The 25,445-nt window shown below is 44.2% G+C and overlaps 1 protein-coding gene across 2 annotated transcripts; it reads right to left on the bottom strand.

Moving 5' to 3' along the window:
* On the bottom strand, positions 1–24,087 carry ADRB2 (adrenoceptor beta 2). Of its 2 annotated transcripts, none has more exons than XM_036847893.1 (3): positions 22,575–24,087; positions 1,367–1,443; positions 1–241 (listed from the first exon to the last, which is right to left on the bottom strand). In XM_036847893.1, exons 1-3 carry the CDS (start codon positions 23,761–23,763, stop codon positions 155–157), a joined length of 1,353 nt encoding a protein of 450 aa, XP_036703788.1. In that variant the 5' UTR covers positions 23,764–24,087; the 3' UTR covers positions 1–154. The 2 variants fall into 2 exon arrangements, with proteins under 2 accessions (XP_036703788.1, XP_036703790.1); XM_036847895.1 differs by having other exon boundaries at positions 1–225.
* Between the last annotated feature and the right edge of the window lie 1,358 nt (positions 24,088–25,445).

The raw sequence follows: 25,445 nt of genomic DNA, 5'->3' as shown, positions 1-25,445 counted from the left end.
CCAGGGATCAAACCCGTGTCCCCTGCACTGGCAGGCAGATTCTCAACCACTGCACCACCAGGGAAGTCCCCATCAGCAAGTCTTAATAGGATCTATGTTTAGACATATCCCAAATCCTTCCACTTCTTTCCATCTCCATTGTTACTAATTTTGTCTACCATTTTTTTTTTTTGGTCTGGGCTATTTCAATGGCATCATTCTGTCTTCTACAATCCATTCTCCTTCCTGCAGTCAGAGGGGTCTTTAAGAAATATAAACTGTAGATCTAGTTGCTTACCTGCTTAAGAGCCTTCAATGGCTTCCCATTCTTCAAATAAAACCCAAACTCCTTACTAGGGCCCATGAGGCCAATCTGGTCCCAGCCTACTCCTCCAGCCACCCCTCATGCTACTTTTCCCTTATTACATTCCAAGCCATACTGGTCCCCTTTCCACTCCTTAAATCTACCAAATGCTTTCCTGCCTAAGGGTCCTTGCACACACTATTCCCTCTGCCTGTAACTTTTTTACATCCTGGTGTCCACAGCTGCTTCCTTCTCAAGTTTCAGATTTTGCCTTAACTGCTGCTACTGCAAACAGTCACTCCCCCATCCCAAGTTATTCAATATCCATTCAATAAAGTGAATTAATCCATTATATATTTTTTATTACCTTTCAAGCAGTTATTACGAACTGAATTATCTTGCTTGTTTCTTAGTTTCCTGTTATCATGCATCTTGCCCCACTAGCATATGTGAGGGCAGACACCTCATCTGTCTTATTGATGTCTGTACCCCAGGACCTAGCACAGTGCTTGGCACGTGGCACAGGCACAATAAATTTCTGCTGAAGGAACCAGCGAATGGATACCCATAATCTTCAGGTCCCAGACTCCTCAATGCACCCATAGTGGATGATGATGACAGATGCCCTTCCAGCTCTGACATTTTAAGATGCCACAGACTCTGCACCATTAAAATGTCAATTCACAGTGGGCCACTGGGAATGACATGAGTCATGGGATTATTACTATCTTAGTGCCTCTGTGACCATAATAGGCCTTCTTTGGTAGAGGGATACTGATTTCTTAAATGTCAGTGCCAGAAAGGATCTTACAGACAATGAAAGCACAATCTCTTCATTTGTCAAGTAAGAAATAAACCCTTAAATTTTATCATCCACTGACCACTGTCCCTTACCACTGAGGTACATTAAAAGTTACAGAACACAGGACCATTCTTGCTGAGAGAGTCAAACCACCTTGTTCCACTGGTAGAAAATATTGCCTTTCTCTTGGGCCTGGTGTGAGTGCCCTGATGCTTAGTCACATGTTCTGGCTATGACCTGTACTTTCTGGTACAAAAGAAGTAGAAGGGAAGGGATCATACCTTATGATTTTCACTGGAAGCCTTGAGGTTGGCAGAAAGGCTGATCTCAAAGAATTTGTGATGATACTCTCTTACACCTGATAGCAAAGGGAAATTGAGTTATTTAGAAAAGTTTACATCCACTCAAAATAGATATGGCTTAGTGCTCAGCTTTCGTTGTCCATCAGCAGAGTATAGAGGAAAAAGTCTGTGAAACTGAGTTGTCAAAGATTATTAGGAAGAAGAGATAAAAGACTAAAAGAAAAGGAAGAAGGAAAAGTTGAAAGTACAAGCTACTATCTGAGATTAATTTGAAACCCCAAGGTCCAAGGAAGAGAGGACTGGTAAAAGGAAGAGTGAGTCTCCTATTGGGCTCCATGCCTCTCTCTGCCAAGAATTTGGTATGTGACAACGTGCAAACTCCATCTTCTCTCTGGTCCTCTGTAAAATGAAAACAGTGGAACAAATGGTCTTGAAGTAATTTCTAGAGTCCTGTTCATTTGTCGCTTTTTGATTCAAAACCACAGACAGATCCCCAAATAGAACTGAGAGCGGGCTCTGACATCCTTTCAGTTATGTGCCAATTTATTCAAAATCAGTTGGGGATTTCAAAGCCTGATGGCCCAGAGTGACAGACTGAAATAGCAACCAGTAAAAAGCAGAGCTGCTTCTTTTTACTTAGGTAGTTAGCTCGGCATATAAAGTTCCCGATGACACCTGAACACCATCCCATTTTTTTTTTTCCACTAGAGCCTAAAGTCCAAAGCACTTTGGATGAAAAAACCAATAATAAAAGCCCTTACATTTGTATATATGCCTTTTGAAGCTTATAAAGTGCTTTCTCCGATTTTATTTCATGTAAGTCTCACAAACAAATGTGAGAGTTATTATTCTTCTCAAATTGCCAATGAGGAAACTAAGACTCTGAGAGATGAAGTGATTTGCCCAAGGTCAACTGGGGTGCCCATCAGCCCATGTTTGTTTTCTTCTCCTTTCTGCATACTTCCTCTGCTCTGCTCTGCATCATGGGGACCTCCACCCTGCAGGTTCCCCACCCTGTTGCTTCAGGGAAAGTTTGGCTAATGGGAATCTATGATAGAAGACTGGAGGTGAGGCGGGGAGAAGTGGCTGTTTCTCCTCTCTTTCTGCCTCCTGTGGTATCTTCGGCAAATGGCTTCATGTGTTCTGTGCCTCAAGCTCTTGCCAAATAAGTGCCCTGGCTTCTGGGATCTTGTAACACCACCTTCTCCTGTGTCCCTCCAGACCCAGGAGCAGCAGCATCTTCCTGCTGTTCCTCATCTCTGGTTCCTCACCATCCCCTGTTTGGCTTTGCAGCTCTTCTATCACCTGTGCATCCAATTCCTTATATTAAATTTCTTATTTTGAAAGATCTAGAGTGGTTTCCATTTCCTGGTTGGACCCAGTCCAAATCCCCTGGCTGGGTGGTCACTACTATGAGGAGCTATAAGCATGGCAGAAATAGCCTGAGATAGCATATCATACTTGTGTATGTGTGTGCATTTCATTATTACACGGTGAGAGCCTTTTCACCCAGGAACCGAGTTTATACAGCTTTAGGTCTTGAGGTTCTAGCACAGCGCTTGGCACTCAGCAGACACCAGTACAGTAAATGTTTGTTGACCTAATATATTTGTTTGGTAAAACAAACCCAGCCAGAGTGGCTGTTTAGTTTATCTCTATATTTCTACGTGTCTATTTAGACATAAGAATACAGGTCCTTCCAGTCTATAAAATGTACCAGTGAGCCATTCGGCCACACTCTACAAAGCCACACAGGGGACTGCATCATTTGCAATTTCTATGGGATATTTCTGACTTTGAACCATAGTAGTTATTTCAGATGGGAAGATATTAATGAGTTGAAACTTGGAAAAATATACAATTGACCAAAAAAGAAAGTGGATGAAAACCATGGGAAAACAGGAAAAGAGTTTTTTCTAATTATGTTAGTTTTCATATGCTTATATAGGCAGCGTTTAACTGAGTATAATGCTGGACTGGGATTGGAAGATTGGGTGTTTGTGTCAGCTCTGCCACTAACCAATTGTGTGGCCTTGGGAAAGTCATTTCTCTCTGGCCCTTGGTTTCCTTCGTGGTAAAATGAAGTAAGATTAAATGATCTCTTGCTAAAATATCCAATAGCTCATCAGTGACTAGAGAATCGAGCCCAAATTTATTGTCATATAAAATAAGACCTCACCTAGTCTGACCCTAACTTACCTTTCTAGCCTCACCTCATTCACCAGCCCTCTATGCTGCCTGCTTAGCCAGCTCCTTACAGACCTTGACCTTTAATCCTGTTTTCTCTATTTGCAATTCTCTTCTGTGCTCTCTTCACCTCACTACATGATGTGACTCAGCTTAAATTTCCTTCCTTTTCACAGTGGTCTCATGTTCCCCTTCCTGATGGGATAAAAAGAATAAGATTCCTTGTCCTGAAGAAGCAATGTGGGGTGCTGGTTAAGAGAGTGGACTTTGGGGCCAGAATGAGTGTGTTTAAGCTCTGGGCCTGCAATTTACTAGCTGTGTGACATTTGGAAAGCTACTTGCTGACTATGCCTCAGTGTTTTCATCTGCAAAGTCCTGATCATAATAGTACCCACATGAAATTTCTTACGTGTAAAGACTTAAAGTGATTCCCATTTTCCTGGTTGGGCACAGACTAAATTACCTGGCTGGGGAATAATAACTAGTATGGGAGCCATAAACATGACAGAAATGGACTAAGACAGTATATTAGATATATGAGTGTGTGCATTTCCTTATTAGGCAGAACAAGTATTTCTACTGTGATCTAAGCTTATATATTTTTGGACTTCTGGGCTTAAGCATAGTGATTGACATGGCAGGCACTAATGAAGGTTTGCTGAATTTAATCCTGACAAGGATTAAATTAGATAATACATTCTGTGTTTCGCAGTGTACATGGCACACAGAGATGCTTGGTGATACAGCTATTATGAATATTAACCACTGTCTGTTCTCCACAAGGTTTTTACTTTCCTGTATTACAGCAGTTATTACATTGTCTTGTCATTCCATTTTTGGGCACGTCCATCCCTTTCATTAAACTGTGAGCTAGTCAAGACTGTTATTGACTGAATTGTGTACCCCCCAAATTCATATGCTGAAGTCTAAACCCTCACTCTCTCAGAATGTGGCTATGTTTGGAGGTGAAGCCTTTGATGAGGTAATTAAGTTAAAATTAGTCCATTAGGAATCCAGTCTGACTGGTGTCCTTCTAAGAAGAGATTAGGACACACAGATAGACACCAGGGATGTGGGTATACAGAGGAAAGATCATGTGGCGAGGCAGGAAGGTGGCCTTGGAGGAAGTCAACTCTGCTGGCACCTTGATAATGGATGGCCAGTTTCTAAAACTGTGAGAAAATATCTGTTGTTTAAAGCACCTAGTCTGTGGTATTTGTGATGGCAGTGCTAGAAAACTAATAGAGACTATGTTTTTATTCATTCATTCAACAGATATTTATGGAGCATCTATTACGTGCCAGGCACTGATCTGTGAAATAGGGTATAGAGTGCTGAGAAAACAAGGAAAGAAAAAGGGCTTCTGCTCTCAGGAAGCTTATAGCCTAGTGGGAGAGATGGACAATCAAAAGATCACATGAGTAGTGTGGTAAGAATGAGGGAGAGGTTGCTGTGCTCTGAGGGTGCGTGATGCTGGATGGGGGTGGGGGATGGTAAGAGAGGGCTGTTTAGTTGAATGTACTGTTTTATCCTTAGCACAGTTGCTGCAGTGCTGTGCTCACAGCTGATAACTGTAAATCTTGGTTGGCTTTTGTTGAAGGCTACGATCTCTCAATTCTCTACGTGGAATAACTGGAATTTTTAGCACTCAAGGAAAGAGAGCCTACAGGCAGATGCTGCCAAGTGTGACTGTTTATAGGGCCCCACGAAGCTGGGGCAGTAGAAGGACTGATGGATGAGAAGGACGAGGAAGTTGATCTCATCTCAGCCCTGCCACAAGCTGGTGGTGTGGGGACCTACTATAATGCCCTTCCCTTGTCTAGACCTCCGTTTCCTCATCTTCAGCAATGATGAGGCTGGGCTGGAGTAGTTCATCTCTCAGATCCCTTCCAGCTCTGTGAAATCTTTTCTGAAATCTAATTCATGTAAGACTAGTACTGAAAAGAGGAAGGAAAGGACAGAGGGAAGCAGGGATGGGGGAGGGAGAAGCGGAAAGAAGCTCCACCATTATTTGCTACGGGACCCTGGGCAAGAGGTTGCCCCTGATCTGAACCTCAGTTTCCTTTTTCTTAAAGTGAGGAAGTTATTTACATTTAATATTCCTTTAAGTTCATGAAGATTTTATAAGTCTATGAGTATTTGGAATTCTTGAATCTTCCCTGAGCATTAATTTCAACAGGAAAACACCTTTGGGTTAAAAGTCTGCATTGAAGGTAACCCTGACGGCCTCTGTTTCCCTATTCACTCCATTCAGTTGTGAACACTTACATTGGCTTATCTTTCAAACAGGAAGTTTTAGAAACACAACTCTTTACTAACCACAAATCTTAATAACTAGATCATCAACTAAGTCAATTTGCACTGAAAGAGGTCACAAAAAACATACAAAACTAAGGGTTGGTCTATAGATATTTCGTGGAAAGGAAGTAATGTCTTTTTTCCAACTACTCGCAGTGAGAAACAGTTACTCCAAGCACCTTAAAAACCAGGTTCTATCAGAATGGTTTGCACAGAAAATAGATCAATTAGAAAAAAATTAAATTGTCATTGTCCAACAATAGGGAAATGCTTAAACTACTTTTGATACATCCATATGAAACTTTATGCAGCACTGAAAATAGTGTTTAAAAAGATTGTTTTATAACATGTGGAAATACAGTATAGAGATAAATTAAAAAGTAGGATATAAACCATAACTTAGAATAATCTTAATTTTTAAATATGTACTATGTATCATATATATGTATACACATAGAAAAAAAAAACCTGAAAAAAGAAATAATCCAAAATATTAACAGAAGTAAAATCCAGAAGGGGTAAGTATGAGTGATTTTTATTTGCTTCTTTATACTATTCTGCGTATTCAAATTTCTTTCAGTATGTACTCATTTGTTTGTTTAGTTTGCTGAATATTTAGAAATATTCAGCAAATATTTCTTATGTATCAACTATGAGCCAGTTGTGTTGTCGACACTAAAGACAGAAGCAAATCTCAGCTCTCCCGCAGCATACCCTCTAGTGAGTGGACACACATAATAAAGAAAAATAAGTAAACGTGCAAGATGATGCAGATGGTGGTCCATGCTGTCAGTGCCTCCAATCAGGGGGATGGGAAGGAGAATGCGTGGGGTCCTGCATCAGCCTTGGTCAGGGAAAGCAACCCTGAGGTGGTGTCTTTAGACTTGAGACTGAATGGGACAAAGAAGGCTGACGATCTGGGAGAAGAGCATTCCAGTCAGAGGGAACAGAAAGGTTGCAGGGACCTGTCTACACATAGGCCTGGGAAGAAGTTTGACTTCTACTTTAGCTGCAGTGGGGGCCACAGAGAGCTTTCCCATGGGGAGTGACAAGGTTGCACACCCATTAGACAGATGACTCTGGCTGCAGAGTGGAGAGAGGCTCCTGCTGATAGAGGCAGAGTAAAGCAAGGAGACCTACTATGAGGCATGTTTTCTTATAATTTGCCAATTCTGTGACATCAGTTTCCACTACTGTAAAATAATGAGATAATAATGACCCTGAGTAGGGCAAGGTCAGTGATTTCTAAGAGCCCTTCAGTACTTAAAAAATAAAAGCATTATTATTTTACATACCTTTTAAAAAAGTGTGTAAGCTTCTTAAACCCAGGGCCCAAGTCTTACTCTACTCCTCTTTTTATTCCCTGCATGCTGCCTTGCACCTCACAGGACTGAATGAAGGGACACGCTGTGGGCTGGTATCACTTGGGGTGCATCATTACTTCCCAACGTGAGTTTCCACTGTGCTTCTGTGGACTCACCTGCTGAAGCCTTTATCCTGAAAGTAACAGGGAGCCACTGAAGGTTTTTCAGCAAAGGTAGAGTTCTGTGTGTTAGAAAATTCACACCGACAGTGATGAAAGGGGTCTGGAGTGGTCCACAAGCAGAAGAAGCACAGAAACAGAGAGACACGTTGTTTCCTTGAGAATCCCCCTGGGCTGTGATACTGAGACCTGCCAGTGGGAAAGGTACACCTCACCTGCACAAAACCACCTCGACAGGGGACCCACACACACTGGGAGAAAGTGCGAGACTCCACCTATTTTTGGTTGGGGGAAATGAGGCACAAAGAGACAAGTGGCTCATGTGCCAAGGATTTCTGGCTTCAGGGCCTCCACTCAGCTAATGTGAAGCCAGGCTGCACTTAGCAGGTCATGGCGGGGAGGGCTTTTGCTTGTGCCAGAACAGAAGGGAGCGTCAGGGGCTGGGGCAGGGTGGGGAAGGGGGAAGACACGAATCCTGGGCAGAAGCGGTGACAAATGTTCCAATACCTTCATTTTGACACTCCCATAATCCAAGAAGGGCTAAAATTGGCTGTAGAGCTTGTGTTACGAAACCAGAGCAGGTCAAACAAAAGAAATAAGCAAAACTTGAGTCAGCCGGATGATAATCCTTGTGGTGAGCATGCAAATCCAAGCGAAAATAGATCAATGACATTTTCCCAAGAGACACAGAACTTGGAGATCCTGGAAACAAACCCATCATGTGAAAGATGGGGAGGCAAAGGAAGGAAGGGAGGTTAGCATCACACCCTGGAGAAGGAGACAAACTTTGCTGGCAGAGCCAGGACTGGGACTCGAACCCAGCTCTCCGCATTCTGAGGTCAGAGCTCACATCACTCCTTCAAAACTAATTATGGGTCTAACGTTTTATTTGCCAAACCTACTGATAGGCACAAGAGCAGGAGGCAGTTAAAGTGATTTCAAAGCACCCTGTGTATACTCAGTGTGGCCACATGCACACACGCACACACAGAGCTTTAGTTTGGTGGAATCTTTCTTTAATTAAGTACTATGGACCAATTAAATATCTGCATTCACTGCCCCAAATCAAAGGCACAGCTCATGGAACCTAGAAGCTATCCTAGTCCAGCCCTTTTATTTTATAGACAAGAACTGGAATCCAGAATGGATGAAGTTGCAGTCACTTAAACCAAGAACCAGGGCACCCTGCCCCTGAGTTCAGTACTCTTTCTAGCCCTGGCCCTAGCACCACAGGCAGGAAAAGTGTAATCTTTAATACACATGCATTACTTTATGTTCTTAAGCATGGATTCTCAAAAGGAAGGTGTTGGAGACAATTTCCAGTGTATTACTTTGACTGGGGCCTGAAATCTTGGTACACTGATCAGTGAATTTCAGGAGAAGGCTTTTAACTTCTTTAGAAGTTTCTACCATGATGATAACAATCACAGTCTTCCATTAAATAAACATTTACTGAATGTCCACTATGTACCGGTCACTCTGCTGGGTCATTTATGTACTTTTAATCTCTTAATTTTCATAGTACTATGATACAGGTGTCATCATTCCTGTTTTGTTTTGTTTTTTCCCCACAGTGGGGAATACAGTTTGGAAAGGTTAAGCATTTTGTCCAGGTCATAGACTCAGGAAGCGCAGAGCTGGGATTTGACCCTCTGTTGTCTTTTATTATGCTGAGCACCTTAGATATGAAGTGATCTGTACTACACCACAGGTACTGCATGGGGCAGTCTCATAGTCCTAGAGGTGTGTGAGGCTGGTTTTCTCCAGATCCCATGTTTTTCTGGGCTGCTAAGTTCAGCTGTGAGCTCTATGCTACATCTCAGGTTTATAAGCCACTCCCAGAGGCTCAGAGTGGGGTTTCCAACAGCCAGGACCCAAGGTAGCTGGGCTAGGCTATGAAGAGGCCCAGACCAGAGCAAAGATCATTAACTTGTGAGGACTAATCTCCTAGAGGGATTTGGCTTACAGATGTGAAAGGAACATAGTAACAGTGACTCCAAGACAGATGGACTCAGACGGCAGAAAGGATATAGATCATGGGACAAAGTTTTAAAGAAAGTTTGCTGTTCTGTGTTTTATGTAAATAAAACTTTCATAACAGACTCGGAGAATTTCCTACACATAACAAGAATTTCCTCTAACGTCCCTGATGGCATTTTTGTTTCTGCTTTAATGTCTCCAGGAACAGGGAGCTCATTACCTTTCAGACTTTTGTAATTGTTAGAAAGTTCTAGTCTTCAAATTAGGTCAGAAATCTGTCTCCCAGATGTGTTCATGCATTGGGTCCAGATCTGCCCTTTGGTTTACAAAGACTAAATCTGCTTTCTCCCTACTCAGCAAGACTCTGGATATTTGAAGACAACATTTATTTTTTATATCAGCATTCCCCAAAGTGTGCTGAGCAGAGTAGTAAGTTTTCACAGTGTTAATAGGTGTCCTCTATAAAACAAACATATCAAAACAAACAGACAAAAGCCCATAAATAGCATTCTGTGGGCATGCTAGGTTAAATCAGGTCAACCAGATATGTTTCCTGCAAGGCTGCTCAGGACGTTTACTACGCTGATGCAGAGTATGGATTCCAACGTGGAAATACTGGGCATGCAGTGTTTCCCAAACTTTCAACCTCCCAGATTTTTTAATCTCAAAACCCTTTTTTTCCCCCAGTATACCTTTTACTATTTTCCATATATACTTTTAGAAACTCTTCCCTACACAAGTCTAGGTTCTTACTCTTTTCTCCAAGCTAAAAAGCCAGGCTCCTTCAACTGTTCATTTTCAGACAAAGTGTTGGCTTTCCTCACAGTCTTCCCTTTGGTTCTCTAATAGGGCTGTCAGTTTAAAATACAGGATGCCCAGTTAAATTTGAATTTCAGATAGACAGTGAATATTTTTTTGGTATGAGCATGTTCTATGCAAAATTTGGGACATACTTATATGAAAAAGAATTCTTTGGTTATCTGAAACTGGATGTCCTGTATTTTTATCTGCTGAATCTGGCAAACCTAGGAGGGCCCCAAATGCCCTTCTTCTCTTGAAAAATGTGGCCCGCAGAGCTGGGCACAGTATTTCAGATGTGGACCAAGATAGACACAATTGATAGCTTTGTGAGCCACCATCAACTCCGATTTTCCCAGAGACATTTTTAAAGGGATGATAGAAATATTTTTTATAGATGATTAGAGGCCAGTCTGAGACTGACAGATACCAGATATCTTTCTGGATCTACTGGCAAAATGCAGAAGCCGATTTCCCATCCCTCACTCCTGTTCATAAGTATACTTAAGTTTCTCTGGTGTGAGTATTAGGGAACTCGATCCAAATACCATTTATAATTCCCTTTTCACTGTCTGTCTTCTCCATTAGACCGTAAGAAACTAAAACAACAGTGACCAACCATGTCTACCTCAGTCATGGCTGTATCCCTGGTAGTTAGCACAGGCTCTGGCGTATAGAAGTGTTCAGACATCTTTTGAATAAATGAATGAGCAAATTAGTCACACATTGCTTAGAAAGCTAAGTAAACCAGATAAGCTTACACTCTGAGGAGAAGAGATGGCCAACAGGAGCTTTCCTTGTGGTTGGATTTGTCATCCACTCCAAGCTTTCCCAGATCCATTAAATACAGTTCACCTGTGCTGAAGGCAACTCTGTTGGAAGATGTGTGTGTAAAACAAGAACACCTAATTGCTCTGACTAAAATAATTTCAACCCAACACAAGCCATTTTCAAGAATTTGAAATAGTTCCTGGAGCCTGCAATTTTTATCGAGGTGTGGAACTTGGCCCTTAAAAGAAGGCTGGGCTGTGGCTCAATGTGTGTGGGATTGGGGCAGCAAATCCCACTGGGTCTTCCCACAGGAACATCCTAATCTAAGAGGAATTGGGCAGCGTGAACAAGGACAGCCTCAGTGGAGCCCGAAGTTGCCAGCAGGGCATGTATGGGAAGCAGGACATGTGATTCCATAGCTCTGACTTGGTGAAAGTGCATCTGGTGACTGGCATGAGGAACCCAGAAGGCTTGGAGCTTCTCCTCTAAGCCATAGTTGATAGAGCTGGGCCCTGCCTACTCCGAGTTTGAGCTCACACAAGCTCGGGGCTTGTCAGTATTGAAAGCATCCTGGGGACTGTCCCTGGAGCTGGCAATCACTTATCTGCTGCTTGGCAGCTGTGGCTTCTGTGCTGGGGAGTGTTAACCCTAAAATTTTAAGTTAAAATGCAGCAGAAAGCAGGAAAATACAGTGAGAAGAGCCCTGGGTCCTAGGAGGGTAGCAGAGTGTGAAAAAACTTCTTTTTTTTTTTTTCTGCATGTGAGTATGAAGACCTAAGTTTAAGTCCCAGCCCTGCCATGTCTTAGTGCCATGCCCTTAAGCAGGTTTTGAACCTCAATCTTTTTATCTGTGAAATGCAAACAACCATGCTGACCTCAGAGTTGTGAGGATTAGAGAAGATGGCATATAAAAAAGCCCTTTGTAAACTGCTAAGTGCTGGATCAGTGTGAGGGATTGCTACAACAGTAGCCCCATGAGCATAGTGCTGTGGCCTTCAGTCCTTGATGCATCTGGTACTTTGCTGCTGTGATAGCATAAAAGAACCACCCAACTGAAAGAAAAGAAGGATGTTCCTTACACAGCCTGAAGCAAAATAAAAAGAGGTTCAAATTACATTATATAATTCCTTTTAATTATGGAGGAAAACATTTTGCAAGCACGTATTTGAAAACATAAAATCTCAGTGGGTAGGAGTCTTTAGAATATATAAAAAAAAAATCACTTGGGAACATCCTTAAGACCCTAAGATGCAAGGCTCTAGGTGAGCCTTTAATTCTGCATGAATGTTTCTGTTGATCTCCCTGGAGCCTGTCACTGCCTCTGGTCAAGGCCTTTGCTGCCTTTGCTGGTAAACAGAAGCAAAATGTACACAAGTGGAGTTCTAGTTCATTGGAGGGAAAATAATGCAGGGTATTGTGGCTGATAATTACTTGCTACTTCCTCTGCTGTGAGATGGTACACCCACTGGAGGAAAATTTGTATGTGTAAATATGTATGTACATGTGTTTTCTGTGCCAGGGCAGTAAGGGACACCTCGTCAGACATCTTGCCTTGAAAAGGCTTTCTTGCCCGGCTTTCTCTTTTTCTTCCTCCAGTGTCACGTTTCACACAGTGGTTAGTTATGGAGCACATTGCTTTGAGTCCCATCGCGATCCCTATCAGGACCCACAGACCTCTGATTGTGGATCCTTATGTTAATATCTTGGTAGAGCTGACTGTGCAAAGATTACTTCAGGCCTGGAGCTGAGCAGAGGCTCTGCTTATACAATTCTGGGGGGGGCACAATGCAATCTTTATGCAACCCGACCTGCCCACCCTCCCCTCCTTGCCTGGGCCAAGAATAGTGAATGATCCTGTTCTGGAAGAAACCCCACCTTGTCACTGAGTGCTCTGAGCCAAGAGAAGGGGGAGCAGAGCTGGAGGCACAGGCATGAGGCCAAGCCACAAAGCCCAAAGCTCCAAAGTCAGAGGGTTCAGATCTGATACACCATTTGCCTTGTCCCTGCACCATGGGCTGGCTTAGTTAGGCCTGATGGTACCTAGCAAGGAAGGTGTTTCCCTGCCTCCTAATGCCCACTGGATTTATATGTACCATGAATATAAACACATAAGAGTATGTTCACAGAGGCAGAGTTTGCAAGTGAATACTTTTATGTAAATATGCATTTTAGGAAAACATACACAAGTGTACATAGGAACACATATGTGTGCACTTACCTATGTGAGAATGCTTTTGTATGGACAAGCATATCTTCAGAGACAGTCTTTCAAAATATACATCTGATCTCTGCTGTAAACATATCAATGGCTTTTAAATGCTTTTAGGATAAAGAGCCAAAACCTAATGCAGCTTATAAGGCCCTTTATGTGTGGCCCTGCTACGCTCCCTCTCTCTGCACACCTTCTCTACACTGATCTTTGCTAAGTCCTTTTTATGCATGAGGTTTCCTTTCACCACAGGACCTTTATACATGCTTTTCTCCCTGAATGGCATGTTCTTCCTTTCTCTCCTTTTCTAGAAATTACCTAGTCATCCTTCAGCTCTCAGTTGAAACCTTACTTCTATGGGGGAACCTTTACAAACCTCTCAGAATTAGTCAGATTCCCTCAAAACACTCTGAATCTCTTCATAGAAATTGCCACAGTTAAAAATCTGCCTTCATTAAAAAAAAAAAAACTTATCCCTCCCATTACACAAACTCAATAAGGGCAAAGATAAACTGTTTTTGTTCGCTCACTGATCTTCAGCACGTAACAATTCCTGCCACTTAGTAAGAACTCAACAGACATGTATTGAATCAGGGGTGTATACATTTACCTAGGAAGAAGGGCCAGCATAGGAACCTGTGTGCCTGTGTGTACTTAGGTAGCGGTGGGACCATGATTACGTGACATGGCATATTTTCTCATTTGGAGCACACGAAAGTGTGCTTAGGAATACCCATGTGTATTTATCTAAGGGAGAATGTTTAGGTTGAGTACACCTGTGTCCTGTATGTGTGAACATATTCATATGGGCGTATACACAAAAGAACATAGATGTGTCCATACATCTAAGTGAAAATGTATGTGTGTATACTTGTGTTGATATAGGTGTAGGCATCAATGTAAAAGTCTGTGTGTGTTATGTGTGTTTATTTGGGTATGTGTGTCTGTGGAGGTGTATGTATATGTATGAATCATCCTCTTCTCTGCAGCTGGGTGGGTCCTCCTTCAGATTTCTAAGTAGGAGGGTTTATGTAAATTAGGCAAATTGATTCAGATGGACTTTAGTATGATTTGACTTAGTCATAGCAGAGTGTCCAGGAGGAAGGAGCACTGGACTAAGAGTCCATCCCTGCAGCAAAATCCTTTTTTCTTCCTGTGCTGCTATTTCTTGGTCTACATGCAGAGGGTTCGGGACAATGAGACAATGATGCTGTTGTGGAGGTACAACTGTGTAGATGCCATGTTGTCACAAAACACATTTTAAATCAAGTGCCTAATTGCTCAATGCACTTTATTATCACCTTCGTCTTTCACAGTAACTTTTTATCATTTATAAATTATATTCATCTACATTGTTTTATGTGATAACACAGGAAAATTAGGATTCTGTTTATTTGACAGAATGGTTATTTTTGTGAATGTATGCAGCTGTACAGGATCAATTTTTACAAGCCTACATTTTGTGCTCTTGAGCAGGAGGAGTGGGCAGGGGAAGACAGTGAGATCCCTAGGTCCCCAAATTGCCATCCTAGGAGCACCTGCATCACAGTCCTCTGGGGAAGTAGTGACAAAATGCAGATTGCTGACCCCCAACCACAGTCCTGTTAGAATCTCAGGGAAGGGGGTCAGGAATGTGTATTTTCTCAGCGCAGATCATTTTTGGCCTCTGTAAGGTTTGGGACCCACTGCAGTAACAACATAATGTCAAAAGACTCACTACCTAAACCAACACCGCAATTTTATAGAAAGAAATTTCTAAGGCTGCCCACCTCAGGCCCTTGAGATTGACCCTTGGTTCTCTTAGGTTGAGGAGGCTAGGTGAGCATCTGGATTTATAGAAAGACACTGTGGGAACTGAAAAAAGAAAGGAAGTCTGACAGGCTTATTGTTGCAATACATATTGTGAGAACTGTGAATCTCTCTCAAACAAAACAATAAAAACCCAGCAGATTGTCAGGGTTGACTGTAGTATTTAGAGACATCTACTAGAATTTTTATAAAGAGAAACACTGGGCAGTAGCATAGAGACAGAATTGTCTAAAAATGAAGGAATCTCCCCAACAGCAGTTGTGGCTTCTGGGCACAAGGCCTGGGGCTGCAACGCCAATATGGTGTGGTAGAAAAGAAAGAAAGCAGGGATTACCTAGGACTCCAATTCTGCTTTGTCATGGGTGTTGCCATTATGATTTCAAAAACTGTTTTCTCTTCCTGGAGAAATGAATACATGCAGAAACTCCAGTCTTTCCCTCATAGCACTAGATAAATAATAATAAAACAAGCCATGAGAGATGGTCATCTCCAGGTCCCTGTGTTACCTTGCCACTGACGTTGCCTCTTGGAATCTGGGGTTTCTTAGTACACTAAGGGCATATGCACTCTCTCAATGCCCCTCCTACCCTGATATTCTCTACCGTGGAGACTCAGATGCAGACACAGACCTGGGCAGAGAAATGGGAAGAGCACCCCATTTCCAGCTGTCAGGAGCTTCCTGACCCTAAAGCAGTGACTTGACTCAGCACAAACCCATGTGCTGTTAGCAGGCACCTCCCTCTGCCTCCTTCCTGGCCCTGGCGGGGCAAGATCACTCAAACCGTGCCTGAATAATGGTGAAAGAGTGTGCTGCCAACTCTCAGCACAGTCTGGTTTCCTAGCTGATACTTAGCCACCGCCTACCTAGAGGGCATAGGCTTGCCCCTTAGTTCCAAGGCTCAGAAATCCATCAGACTGCCCTGAAAAGAGTCCCTGGAGAATAAAATAAAATGCACCCATTAAAAAATCTCCTCTCACCATTGTCTCCCTCCTTCTTTCTTACTTGATCCCCAACAGGAGGAAATATTGCCTATCTTAATGGTAAAGCACATGGGCTCTGGCTCAGAATACGTGGGTTTTACTGCAGTATGGTCTGTAATCTTCAGCAACTTAGTTGATCCCTTCGAGTCTCAGTTTCTTGATTTATAAGATAGGGACAAACATAATAGTACCTATTTTGTAGGGTTGCTGTGAGTACTAAATGAGATCATGCATGAGAATTGCCAAGTACAAGGCCTGGTTCATGGTAAGTACACTGTGTTTATTAGCCATCATGATCACAACAGGTGCTCTATGGAATGGAAACCTGCTGTTGCACTTTTCAAATGGTAGGTATTGGTCACTGTAAAACTTGATTAGACTTATTTTAACACAAGTCAACAGGCTGGGTCAGAGGCACTTAACAATGCAGAAAGAACCCTGCCCTGGAAGTTTGGTGGTTAGTTTCTCATGCTCTGAAAGCAGATCAGAGCCCGTGAATTGAGCTTTCAAAGAGACAAGTACAGCATAGAAACATCTTTTTCAACCACCAGTAACAGGAGAGGGAGCATTCTGTTTAATTTACAAAATTTATCTCTGTAACCTTGTTCCTCAAAATGTGGTCCTTGGAAAAATCCATGGGAGCATGCAGATTCTTAGGCCCCAGCTCAGATTTCCCAATCCAGATGCTCTGGAAATGATGACTCTTTTGTACTCCTAAAGTCTAAAACTGCTAAATACTCTTTGCCAGGCTAGTAGCAATTACGATATCTGGATCATATTATATATAAAACATATTCAAGGAGGCATTTGTTAAAGTGTTATCAGTGGGTACAAAATTGTATGAATAATAATCATGTATGAATAATCTAATTCCGTTTTTATTTAAAAATATATTTCTACCCATAGCCATGCTTAGGACAAAGGCTGAAAGCATATACATCACATTTAACAATGGCTGTCTCTAGGTGGTAATGTTATACGTGATTTATCTCATTTTGTGCTTTCGTATATTTTAAAATGTTTTACAATGAGTTCTATTACCTTTTTAACAAGATAAAAATGTGCTTTTAAAATAAGAGCCATCCAGCCAAATGTGCAGCACTGAAGACTTCCTGAAATCTTACAGAGTTTTGGAGAAAGAAGGAAATGCAGGACTTACATAAACCAAACCATCTCTGCTCAGAGATGATGAAACAGGTCTAGAGAAGGGAAGTGACCTGCCTGAGGTTGCCCAGTGATTAGGGGTAGGCTATACAGTTCCCAAGTCTTCAGGACCTTAGGCCAGAGGGCTTTGAAGTGCTCCCTGTGCTGGCCAGGGACCTGCCTCCCTTCCTTCCCGTCCTGTGAGGGTGACGGAAAGACCACAGGAAGTGCAATGATTCTGAGTGTGGAGAAGGATGTAATAGACTTTGCAGAGAGGACTTTGCAGCTCTCATTATTTTCTCTCTGGGAGTTAGTAGGTCATTTGCAAAAGGCATGGGAAGAGCAGCTGATGAAAAGGTCTGATAGTTTGGAAAACTGCTTAACCTTATTGCTCTATTTCTGGATTTCCCCCCATGGCCAAGGACTGTTGAGATCCTGATTTCCCCCAGAGGTTTCCTGGTTAGGAATGCAGTGAAACCTCTGAAATCCAGAGGAATTGGGGAGAAGGCCAGCTGGAATTAGGGAATGGTCTGAATACTTTTTAAGAACATTTAGGTCTGTTGTTTTCAAGGACATAGAATCACAGATTTGGAAGGAGGTTAGTCCAGGCCCTGCTCAGTGTAGGAACCCCCTGTGCTTCATCCCACACAGAGTTTTATTTGGACGTCTCTTGAATGCTTCCAATGACAGGAGACTCACTACTCTGATAGAGAACCTGTTTCACTCTCAGAAAATTTTTCCTTCCCCTGAGCTGGAATCTATCTTCCTGTAATGTTCTACTTGCCTTCTGGTATTCATCTAAAACAGATATGCTCCTTTTTCCCAGATGGTCCTTAAATATTTGAAGGCAGTTATCATGTACCAAATAGTCCTTCACAGCATTCTCTTCTGCAAGCTGACCACCCCCAGTACCTTAAACCATTATTTATATGCCAAATGTCATCAACTCTAATTAGAAACAAACTGCTGTCTCTAATTAGCCTCTTAATTAACAGCTATATAAATTCAGAGCTAAGCAGAGCTTAGAGACCACCTGCACTAGTCTCATTATTCTACAGATGAGCAAACTGAGGTCCACTGAGAAAGCAGGAAAACTGCCTTACCCAACTAGAGAGAGAGAGACAGACAGAGGGAGAGGAGAGGCAGAGTTGAGACCTGAAATCTAGTTGCATGAATCCCAGTCCAGGCCTCTTTTCGCCTCACCGGGCCTCGTATTATTCGTGAGACGCAAGAATTTCTCAAGTTCTTGAAAGTGGCTGGGAAGTTTGTTCCCTTAGGTATTTCAAAAATTCCTCCTTAAAATTATATTTGCACTGTCTGTGAAGTAGGGATTAGCATAGGGCTGAATTTAGTGGAGGTTATACTGTCAATGGAAAGCATCCTTCAAAGTGTATTAACTCTCATTGCTCTCTGCTGTCAGAAGTTCATCTCCATTGCCCTAGAATTCTAGCTCAAAACGGCCAGCACATGTATAGGGCCACCTAGGCCTGCCAAATTTTCCATAAGGTCCAGATACCTGCTCAGTGTAGGAGACCTTCCCAACTCTGGAACCAGAAAATGAATTTGCCAAGACGTGAAGCAGGCTGTGTTTCTGCTTTACCCTGTGCTTGTTTTAAAGTTTCATATCCTCTTTTCAGTCTGGCCTGATTCTCTGATGAAAAGACAAAGCAAAGACTCAGAGAAGCAAACTAGGCACTTCAGTGATTGGTTTCCTGTCCCAGTCCACAGCAAACCCTGCAGTCACATGCTTCCAGGGGAACATTCCTCCCTGCCCCAATCCACAGCAGTCTCCCTCTTCTCTCAACAAGGTATTGCATTTCCAGTTCTTACACTTGTTCTGGCATGGATTATAAATTGCCTCATGCTGCTCCCTGGTTTCCATGTGTGCAGGAATCACTGCACCTGGGTTCCAGTCCTAACTCTGCAACTAGCTGGCTGTGTGGCTTTGGAAAGTGACAGCCTTTCTGAAACTCAGTTCCCTCATTTGTTAGCTGAGGACAGTTTTGCTACCTACCTCATAAGACTGTCAAGGTCACATAATGCCTAAAAGGTGCCTAGCACAGTCCCTAACATTTAAGATTTTAGAAAAGATATCTATGTAGTATTATTAATATTATGTTCCAGAATTCAGAGACAGAAACCTGTATTTTTCTCCTGCTGCACTCAATAGTTGTAAATACCCCGATTGATCCTGGTCTAGTCTTCTTTTGGCAGTAGGTACATCGGAAACATTCTAAGCATCGTGTAATGACAGTTCCTATTTCCCAGCTCCCTTTTCCCAAGATTCCCTCTCCCAATAATGATCTCAGTGGGGAGGCCCACCCTGTCCTGCCACTTTGCACACCTGTCAGCTTGCATCTCAGGATAAGGTTCTCATTTGACAGACTCCGAGAACTTGCTGTCCAGGCAAAGACAACTTTATGACGATGAATCCAACACAAACCTTATGTAAGCAACCTGTCAGCAAACAGAGGGACAGGGAGACACTGACAAATGCCCACCCCCAAAAGAAACAAAGCAGAACAAAAGGAGAGAGAAAGCAAGGAGTTGAGATAGGCCTAAAATGCTCTTGCTTGTCAAAACCCTTAAAACTGATCAATGTTCTTACATTTAAAGTATTCCCAAATGAACGTGAATTAGGCTAAACTCCCTTTTAGCTGAGAGTCTATGAACTAACATTCATAGCAGAGTTCTAAACTGAAATTACATTAAAATGCATCTCTAACCAAAAGAGTGTCTATACAACATTGTTTGTTAATAATATTTATTGTCCATGGGACTTAACAAATGATGACAGAAAAGTTTCCAACTTTTTTTTCTTTTAAATAAGACTATGGGAAATTTCTACCTGGAGTGGCTTGAAATCCCTTCAGGTCATAAAGAGTTAAGGAATCTCCCAATTTCCCTAAATGCTGAGGAAATCCTAGTGAACTCTTGCTGAGAAAAAGGAATAATTCTTTCTTTTGTCCCTATCGCAGATTATTTGTTTATTGCCTGCGTTTTGTATTAAGGGCCCGAAAGAACTAAAAATATCTGCTGAAATGAATTTGTTAATGTGACAACCCCAGGGAAAAGCTTCCACAGTTGAGGGTGAGGGCAGAATTCAATGACAATGTGGTGGAGAGCATACACCAATTCCTGGTATGACAGCCGGGTTCCCTGGCTTTAGCCCCATCTCTGACATCCTTGGCTTCTTACCTTGGGCAGGTCATCCCCCCTCGCAGGCTCTTGGTCTCTTTGGATGTCAAATGCTTTCTATGCTTTCTCTTGCAAGTCCGAGATCCCATGAGACTATGAGGAGTGTGAAGATTAGCTGGAGAAGCTGCCTGCATCTCTGAGTGCAGGGCCCAGAGCAGGAGAAGAATGTGATAATAGGTATGAAAGCCCTTGGAGAAAAAGCAAAGTGCTAAAGGGCACACGCTCTCCAAAGCTCGATGGCACATTCTAGAAACACGGGCAGCTAACTTTCTCTTGAGAGCTCAGGGCTCACCCAGAAACACCCCATCACTGAGCTGACAGGAAGCAGAGGAGACTAATGCTTTTCTGGTTGGGGACCGTGGCTGGGACAGAGGGAAGAAAGAAGTGGAGTCAGCTTCATGAGCGAGTGAAATGGCAGTGAACCCTGCAGGCTGATCCTCTCCAGGCTGCCGTTGCCAAGGAGGATGATCCACTCGGTCAAACCTGGGCCAAGCTGTGGCTCAGACACACAGGCAAAAATAGAAAGGGGGTGGGAGAAGAAATGTGTTTACTTTTGTGATTTTTCCCTTACGTGCCTCTTAACGCTATTATAATCTCTCCACAAACAGGCAGTAACTGCTCACAGTCCTCACCTTCATTGATAAACCGTCCAAAACAATTCATGTCTTACAGTCAGTATGTGGGCAGCTGGAGAATAAGCTGGGAAGGCAGCGTGATGGAGTAGAAAGAGCACTGGCCCGGGGTCTGTCACTAACTGGGTGAACCGTGAGAAATTCCTCTCTGACGCTCTGCACAATGAAGTGGTTACATTAGGCAGAATCTAAAAATCTGTTTAGATTTTTGAAGTTTATAATTGTGGTTCTCAGCCAGGGGTAATTTCTTTCCTCAAGGGAAGGGTACTTGGCAATGACTGGAGACATTTTTGGTTGTCACAACTCAGGGGATGCACTGGCATCTAGTGGGTAGAGACCAGGGATGCTGCTGAACATCTGACAATGTATAGGACAGCCCTTCACAATGGAGAATTATCTGGTTAAAAATGTTAATAGTGCGAGGTTGAGAAATCTCGATTTGTACTGAAGTGACTAGAGTCACAGGGAGAGGGGAAAAAAGGGACAGCAGTTCAAAGGAGGAGGGGTCAAACCCTGTTTCTAGGTCATGAGGTATTCACCAGTTAAGTGTTTCCCAGCTTTTCTCCCTATAACCCACGACCTTTTCATTTCCCTTGGAATTACGGGGCTATGTTTGAGTAGCTTTTTCACAAGAACTTTCTTATCCTTAAAATGCCAAGCCCTGATGCAGTACAAAGATCTCTACTGTAAGACACAGCAAAGATAAAAATATAAGCAGCTACAAAACAAGTAGAACTGGAAGGTGGGCGGTGGGGGCACATGAAGGGACACAACAGATGCCCTTAACTCCGTTTCCATGAGTCAGTGTTTCTGATGTTACAACACAAGAATAATACCGGTAGGAAGAGCAAGATGAGCTGTGCTCAGGGCGGGCAGAACTGATGTGGGGGCACCAGCGTCAGGAGACATACAGGTTTACAACAGCAGATTCAAAGGCAAATGAACGGGTTAAGCAATCAGTGCGTGTCATTCCACATTAAGTCACTGGGAAGTTATTGCAAATAGTTACCTGCGGTTTTCAGTGGGAGAGGCAGCCACACTCCAGTCAAGGGGTTTTGGAGAAACAGGTGCAATGAAGTCATGGTCAAACAATTTATTTACTGTAAACTTTAGACTTTGCTCAGGAAAACAACCAAAGCTGCCCCTCAAATCCCTGCCTACAACACCCCGTTTGAGCAAATAAGAGGGGCGGGGAGAGTCCATGTTCACAGCAAAAGGTCCGAGAGACTCGAGATCGTCCAGTCCAAGGGTGCAGGAAGGAAGGTCTCCTTCAGATACAAATTACCAGCAGCAATATATCACCCCTAATACTTGATCAATGAGGTAGATATGCAGGAAAAGTCATTAAAACATAGCAGCCCCAGATCCTCTGAGACTGAAGCCCTTCAGACATAAACTTACAAGTTCCATGCAAAGAGGAACTGAACTGTACAAGAAACAATCACTCAAATACGTTTTCTCTTTTTTGCAACTTAAAAAAATAAAAAATAAAAAAAAGGCAGAAGGATATCCTTCCTCCTGCACATCTCTATACAAGTTTATTCTAAATTTATTACACTCAAGTTAAATAGTCTGTTTAGTGTTTTGTTGGGCGGGGGGAGAAGGGGTCTTAAAAAGTAGAAAAAGCGCATTACAGCAGTGAGTCATTTGTACTACAGTTCCTCCCTTGCGAATCAGTGCTATCATTGGGCACAGTACCTTGCCGGTTCACAAAGTCTTCCGTGCCTGGGGGATCCTCACACAGCAGTTCACTGTCTTTCTCCTCCCCCAGGTGATATCCACTCTGTTCCCCTGGGTAGTCAGTTCTGCCATTGCTGTTGCTGGAGTAGCCATTCCCAGAGTCCTTCAAGGAAGACTTGCGCCGGCACAGGAGCTCCTGGAAAGCAATCCTGAAATCTGGGCTCCGGCAGTAGATAAGGGGATTGAAAGCAGAGTTGACATAGCCCACCCAGTTTAGAAGGATGTAAACTTCCTTAGGGATGAGGTTATCCTGGATCACGTGCACAATGTTGACAATGAAGAAGGGCAGCCAGCACAGGGTGAAAGTGCCCATGATAATGCCTAAAGTCTTGAGGGCTTTGTGTTCCTTCAAGCAGAACTTGGAGGCCCTGCGTTGTCCGGGCCCGCTCCGCCCATCCTGCTCCACTTGGCTGATGTTCTGGGCATGGAAGCGGCCCTCAGATTTGTCGATCTTCTGGAGCTGCCTTTTGGCTACCTGGAAGACCTTGGAGTAGACGAAGACCATGACCACCAAGGGCAAGTAGAAGGACACAATGGAGGAGGCAATGGCATAGGCTTGGTTCGTGAAGAAGTCACAGCAGGTCTCCTTGGCATAGCAGTTGATGGCTTCCTGGTGGGTGGCCCGGTACCAGTGCATCTGAATGGGCAAGAAGGAGGTAAGGCCGGACACGACCCACACCATCAAAATGACCACCCGGGCCTTATTCTTGGTCAGCAGGCACTGATACTTGAAGGGTGATGTGATGGCAAGGTAGCGATCCACGGCGATCACGCACAGGGTCTCAATGCTGGCCGTGACGCACAGCACGTCAATGGAAGTCCAAAACTCACACCAGAAGTTGCCAAAAGTCCACATTTTCATGAGGATGTGGCTGGCCCCAAAGGGCACCACCGCCAGGCCCATGACCAGGTCAGCACAGGCCAGGGAGGTGATGAAGTAGTTGGTGACCGTCTGCAGACGCTCGAACTTGGCGATGGCTGTGATGACCAGCACGTTTCCAAACACAATGGCCAGGACGATAAGCGACATGACGATGCCCATGCCCACCACCCACGCCTCGTCCCGTTCCTGTGTGACGTCTTGGTCCGGTGCGTGGCTTCCGTTGGGCGCCAGCAAAAAGACGCTGCCGTTCCCGGGCTGCCCCATGGCGCGCAAGCTGGCAGGTGAGCGCACTGGCGGCCAGCGCACCAGCCGCCCCTCAGCGAGCGAACCTCCGGCGGGGCGCTGCGGGCAGCAAGCGGGCACCTGGAAGCCTCATTCAGCGGCCGTGGGGTGGGTGTGGTGGGGGCGCGTGGTATACTCAGCTCCGGGGGTGCTCTGGGCTCGCGGTGCCCGTTAGCCCCAGCCTGCGCTCTGGAGAAGCCGTCTCGGCGTGCGCGCTGCCTGTTATGGGCACAGGGCTTTAGGGGAACTGCCCTCCCCGTGACGTTCTGGAACTTTTGACCAATAGCGTGTGCGGGAAGCCCCGAAGGGGCGAGGCCCTCCGCCCCTTCCCTCCCCTCTCCCGCCCCTTCCCTCCCCTCTCCCGCCCCTTCCCTCCCCTCTCCCGCCCCTTCCCTCCCCTCTCCCGCCCCTTCCCTCCCCTCTCCCGCCCCTTCCCTCCCCTCTCCCGCCCCTTCCCTCCCCTCTCCCGCCCCCTCCTGGGGGTGGCCCGGGCGGGCTCCCCCCGCTGCTCTCGGCGGGCGGGCGAGCCGGCCACCACTCCCTCCCGGCTCCCTTGGCTGGCCCCGAGGGCTGAAGCTGGGGCTGGCGTGCTTACCAGCCAACCCAGGAGGTGCTGGTTCTTCCGTGTCTGCTACCTGTCTGCGCGGGGCGCCTGTGCGACCTGAGATCTCAGAGCAGAGGGCAGTAGGCGGGCCCTCCCTCCCGTTCGGAGATAGATGAGAGCGCCCACCGAGACACGCACCGGACAGGCACAGTGTACCCCGACAGACATGCACAGACTTACACGGAACCAGAGCCACAGACACTCAGATACACCCGTCCAGCGCACCGACAAGTGCGCGCGCAGGCACAGAAGCCGACCGGCACAAAGTCACCCCTGTCCAACACAGAGACACGGCCGGGGGCAAACCAGGAGCACCCAGAAGCACAAAGACATGGGCACACACGCAAAAAGAAGTAAATAACATACAAACACCCACTTGGAGGCAAGCAGTGCTCCACAGCTAAGGACTTCCCATCCAGGTACTCCAAACTCCTCAGCCCTGCATCCTGGACATCCACCCCCTCTTCCCCAACACGGAGACACGCGGCATATTCCCTTTCAAACATTTGGCAAGACCACAGGAGGTGACTTCAACAGCAGCCGATTTCCTCAGCACGCTTGCTGTCAAGTACTTTTGGTGCCCTCCCTGGGAATTTGCAGGCATTGAGACATAATTTTACACTTGGGAATTCATTCGGAGCTGGGGTATACACGTATGTGCATGGGGACGGAAAGAGAAAGTTGTATGCTTTAATTTTTAATTCTAGGGAGTGTGGCATCAATCCATTATATGTTAAAATGAAAATGCGTTGAAAATGAGATTATTTTCCTTTCAAGTTCAACTTCCTCAGTAATCCCTTTGCAACTAGAAAAATCATCTGGGTAGTTTGTTGATCTGTTGGGCTGAGCCATATGAAATTGCCACTGTTCTGTAGTTTCTGACTTTAAAAAAATGGCAATTTCATATGGCTCAGATTATTAAGAACGTGTTAACATTAAGAATGTTTTGAAACCACAGAAAGCAAAAGATAATTTCTCTTAAAAAAAGAGTCAGACCAAACCTTCAAACTAGGGTCTTTGCCATGAAATACTATCCTTTGCATCTGGCATATGACTTTAC

The sequence above is a fragment of the Balaenoptera musculus genome, chromosome 3 (genome assembly GCF_009873245.2).
Source record: "Balaenoptera musculus isolate JJ_BM4_2016_0621 chromosome 3, mBalMus1.pri.v3, whole genome shotgun sequence".
Classification (NCBI taxonomy): Eukaryota; Metazoa; Chordata; class Mammalia; order Artiodactyla; family Balaenopteridae; genus Balaenoptera; species Balaenoptera musculus.
The sequence above is the reverse complement of the archived record's forward strand: the minus strand, read 5'-3'. Positions and strand labels throughout refer to the sequence as shown.

Excerpts from the sequence above, each read along its gene's own strand:
- ADRB2 (XM_036847893.1), bottom strand. The coding sequence starts at position 23,763 with ATGGGGCAGCCCGGGAACGGCAGCGTCTTTTTGCTGGCGCCCAACGGA. Across the intron at positions 1,444-22,574 it reads AGACTTTGTGAACCGGCAAG|GTGTAAGAGAGTATCATCAC; the intron begins GTACTGTGCCCA and ends CTTTGCTATCAG. Across the intron at positions 242-1,366 it reads CTTCCAGTGAAAATCATAAG|ACCCCTCTGACTGCAGGAAG; the intron begins GTATGATCCCTT and ends TATTTCTTAAAG.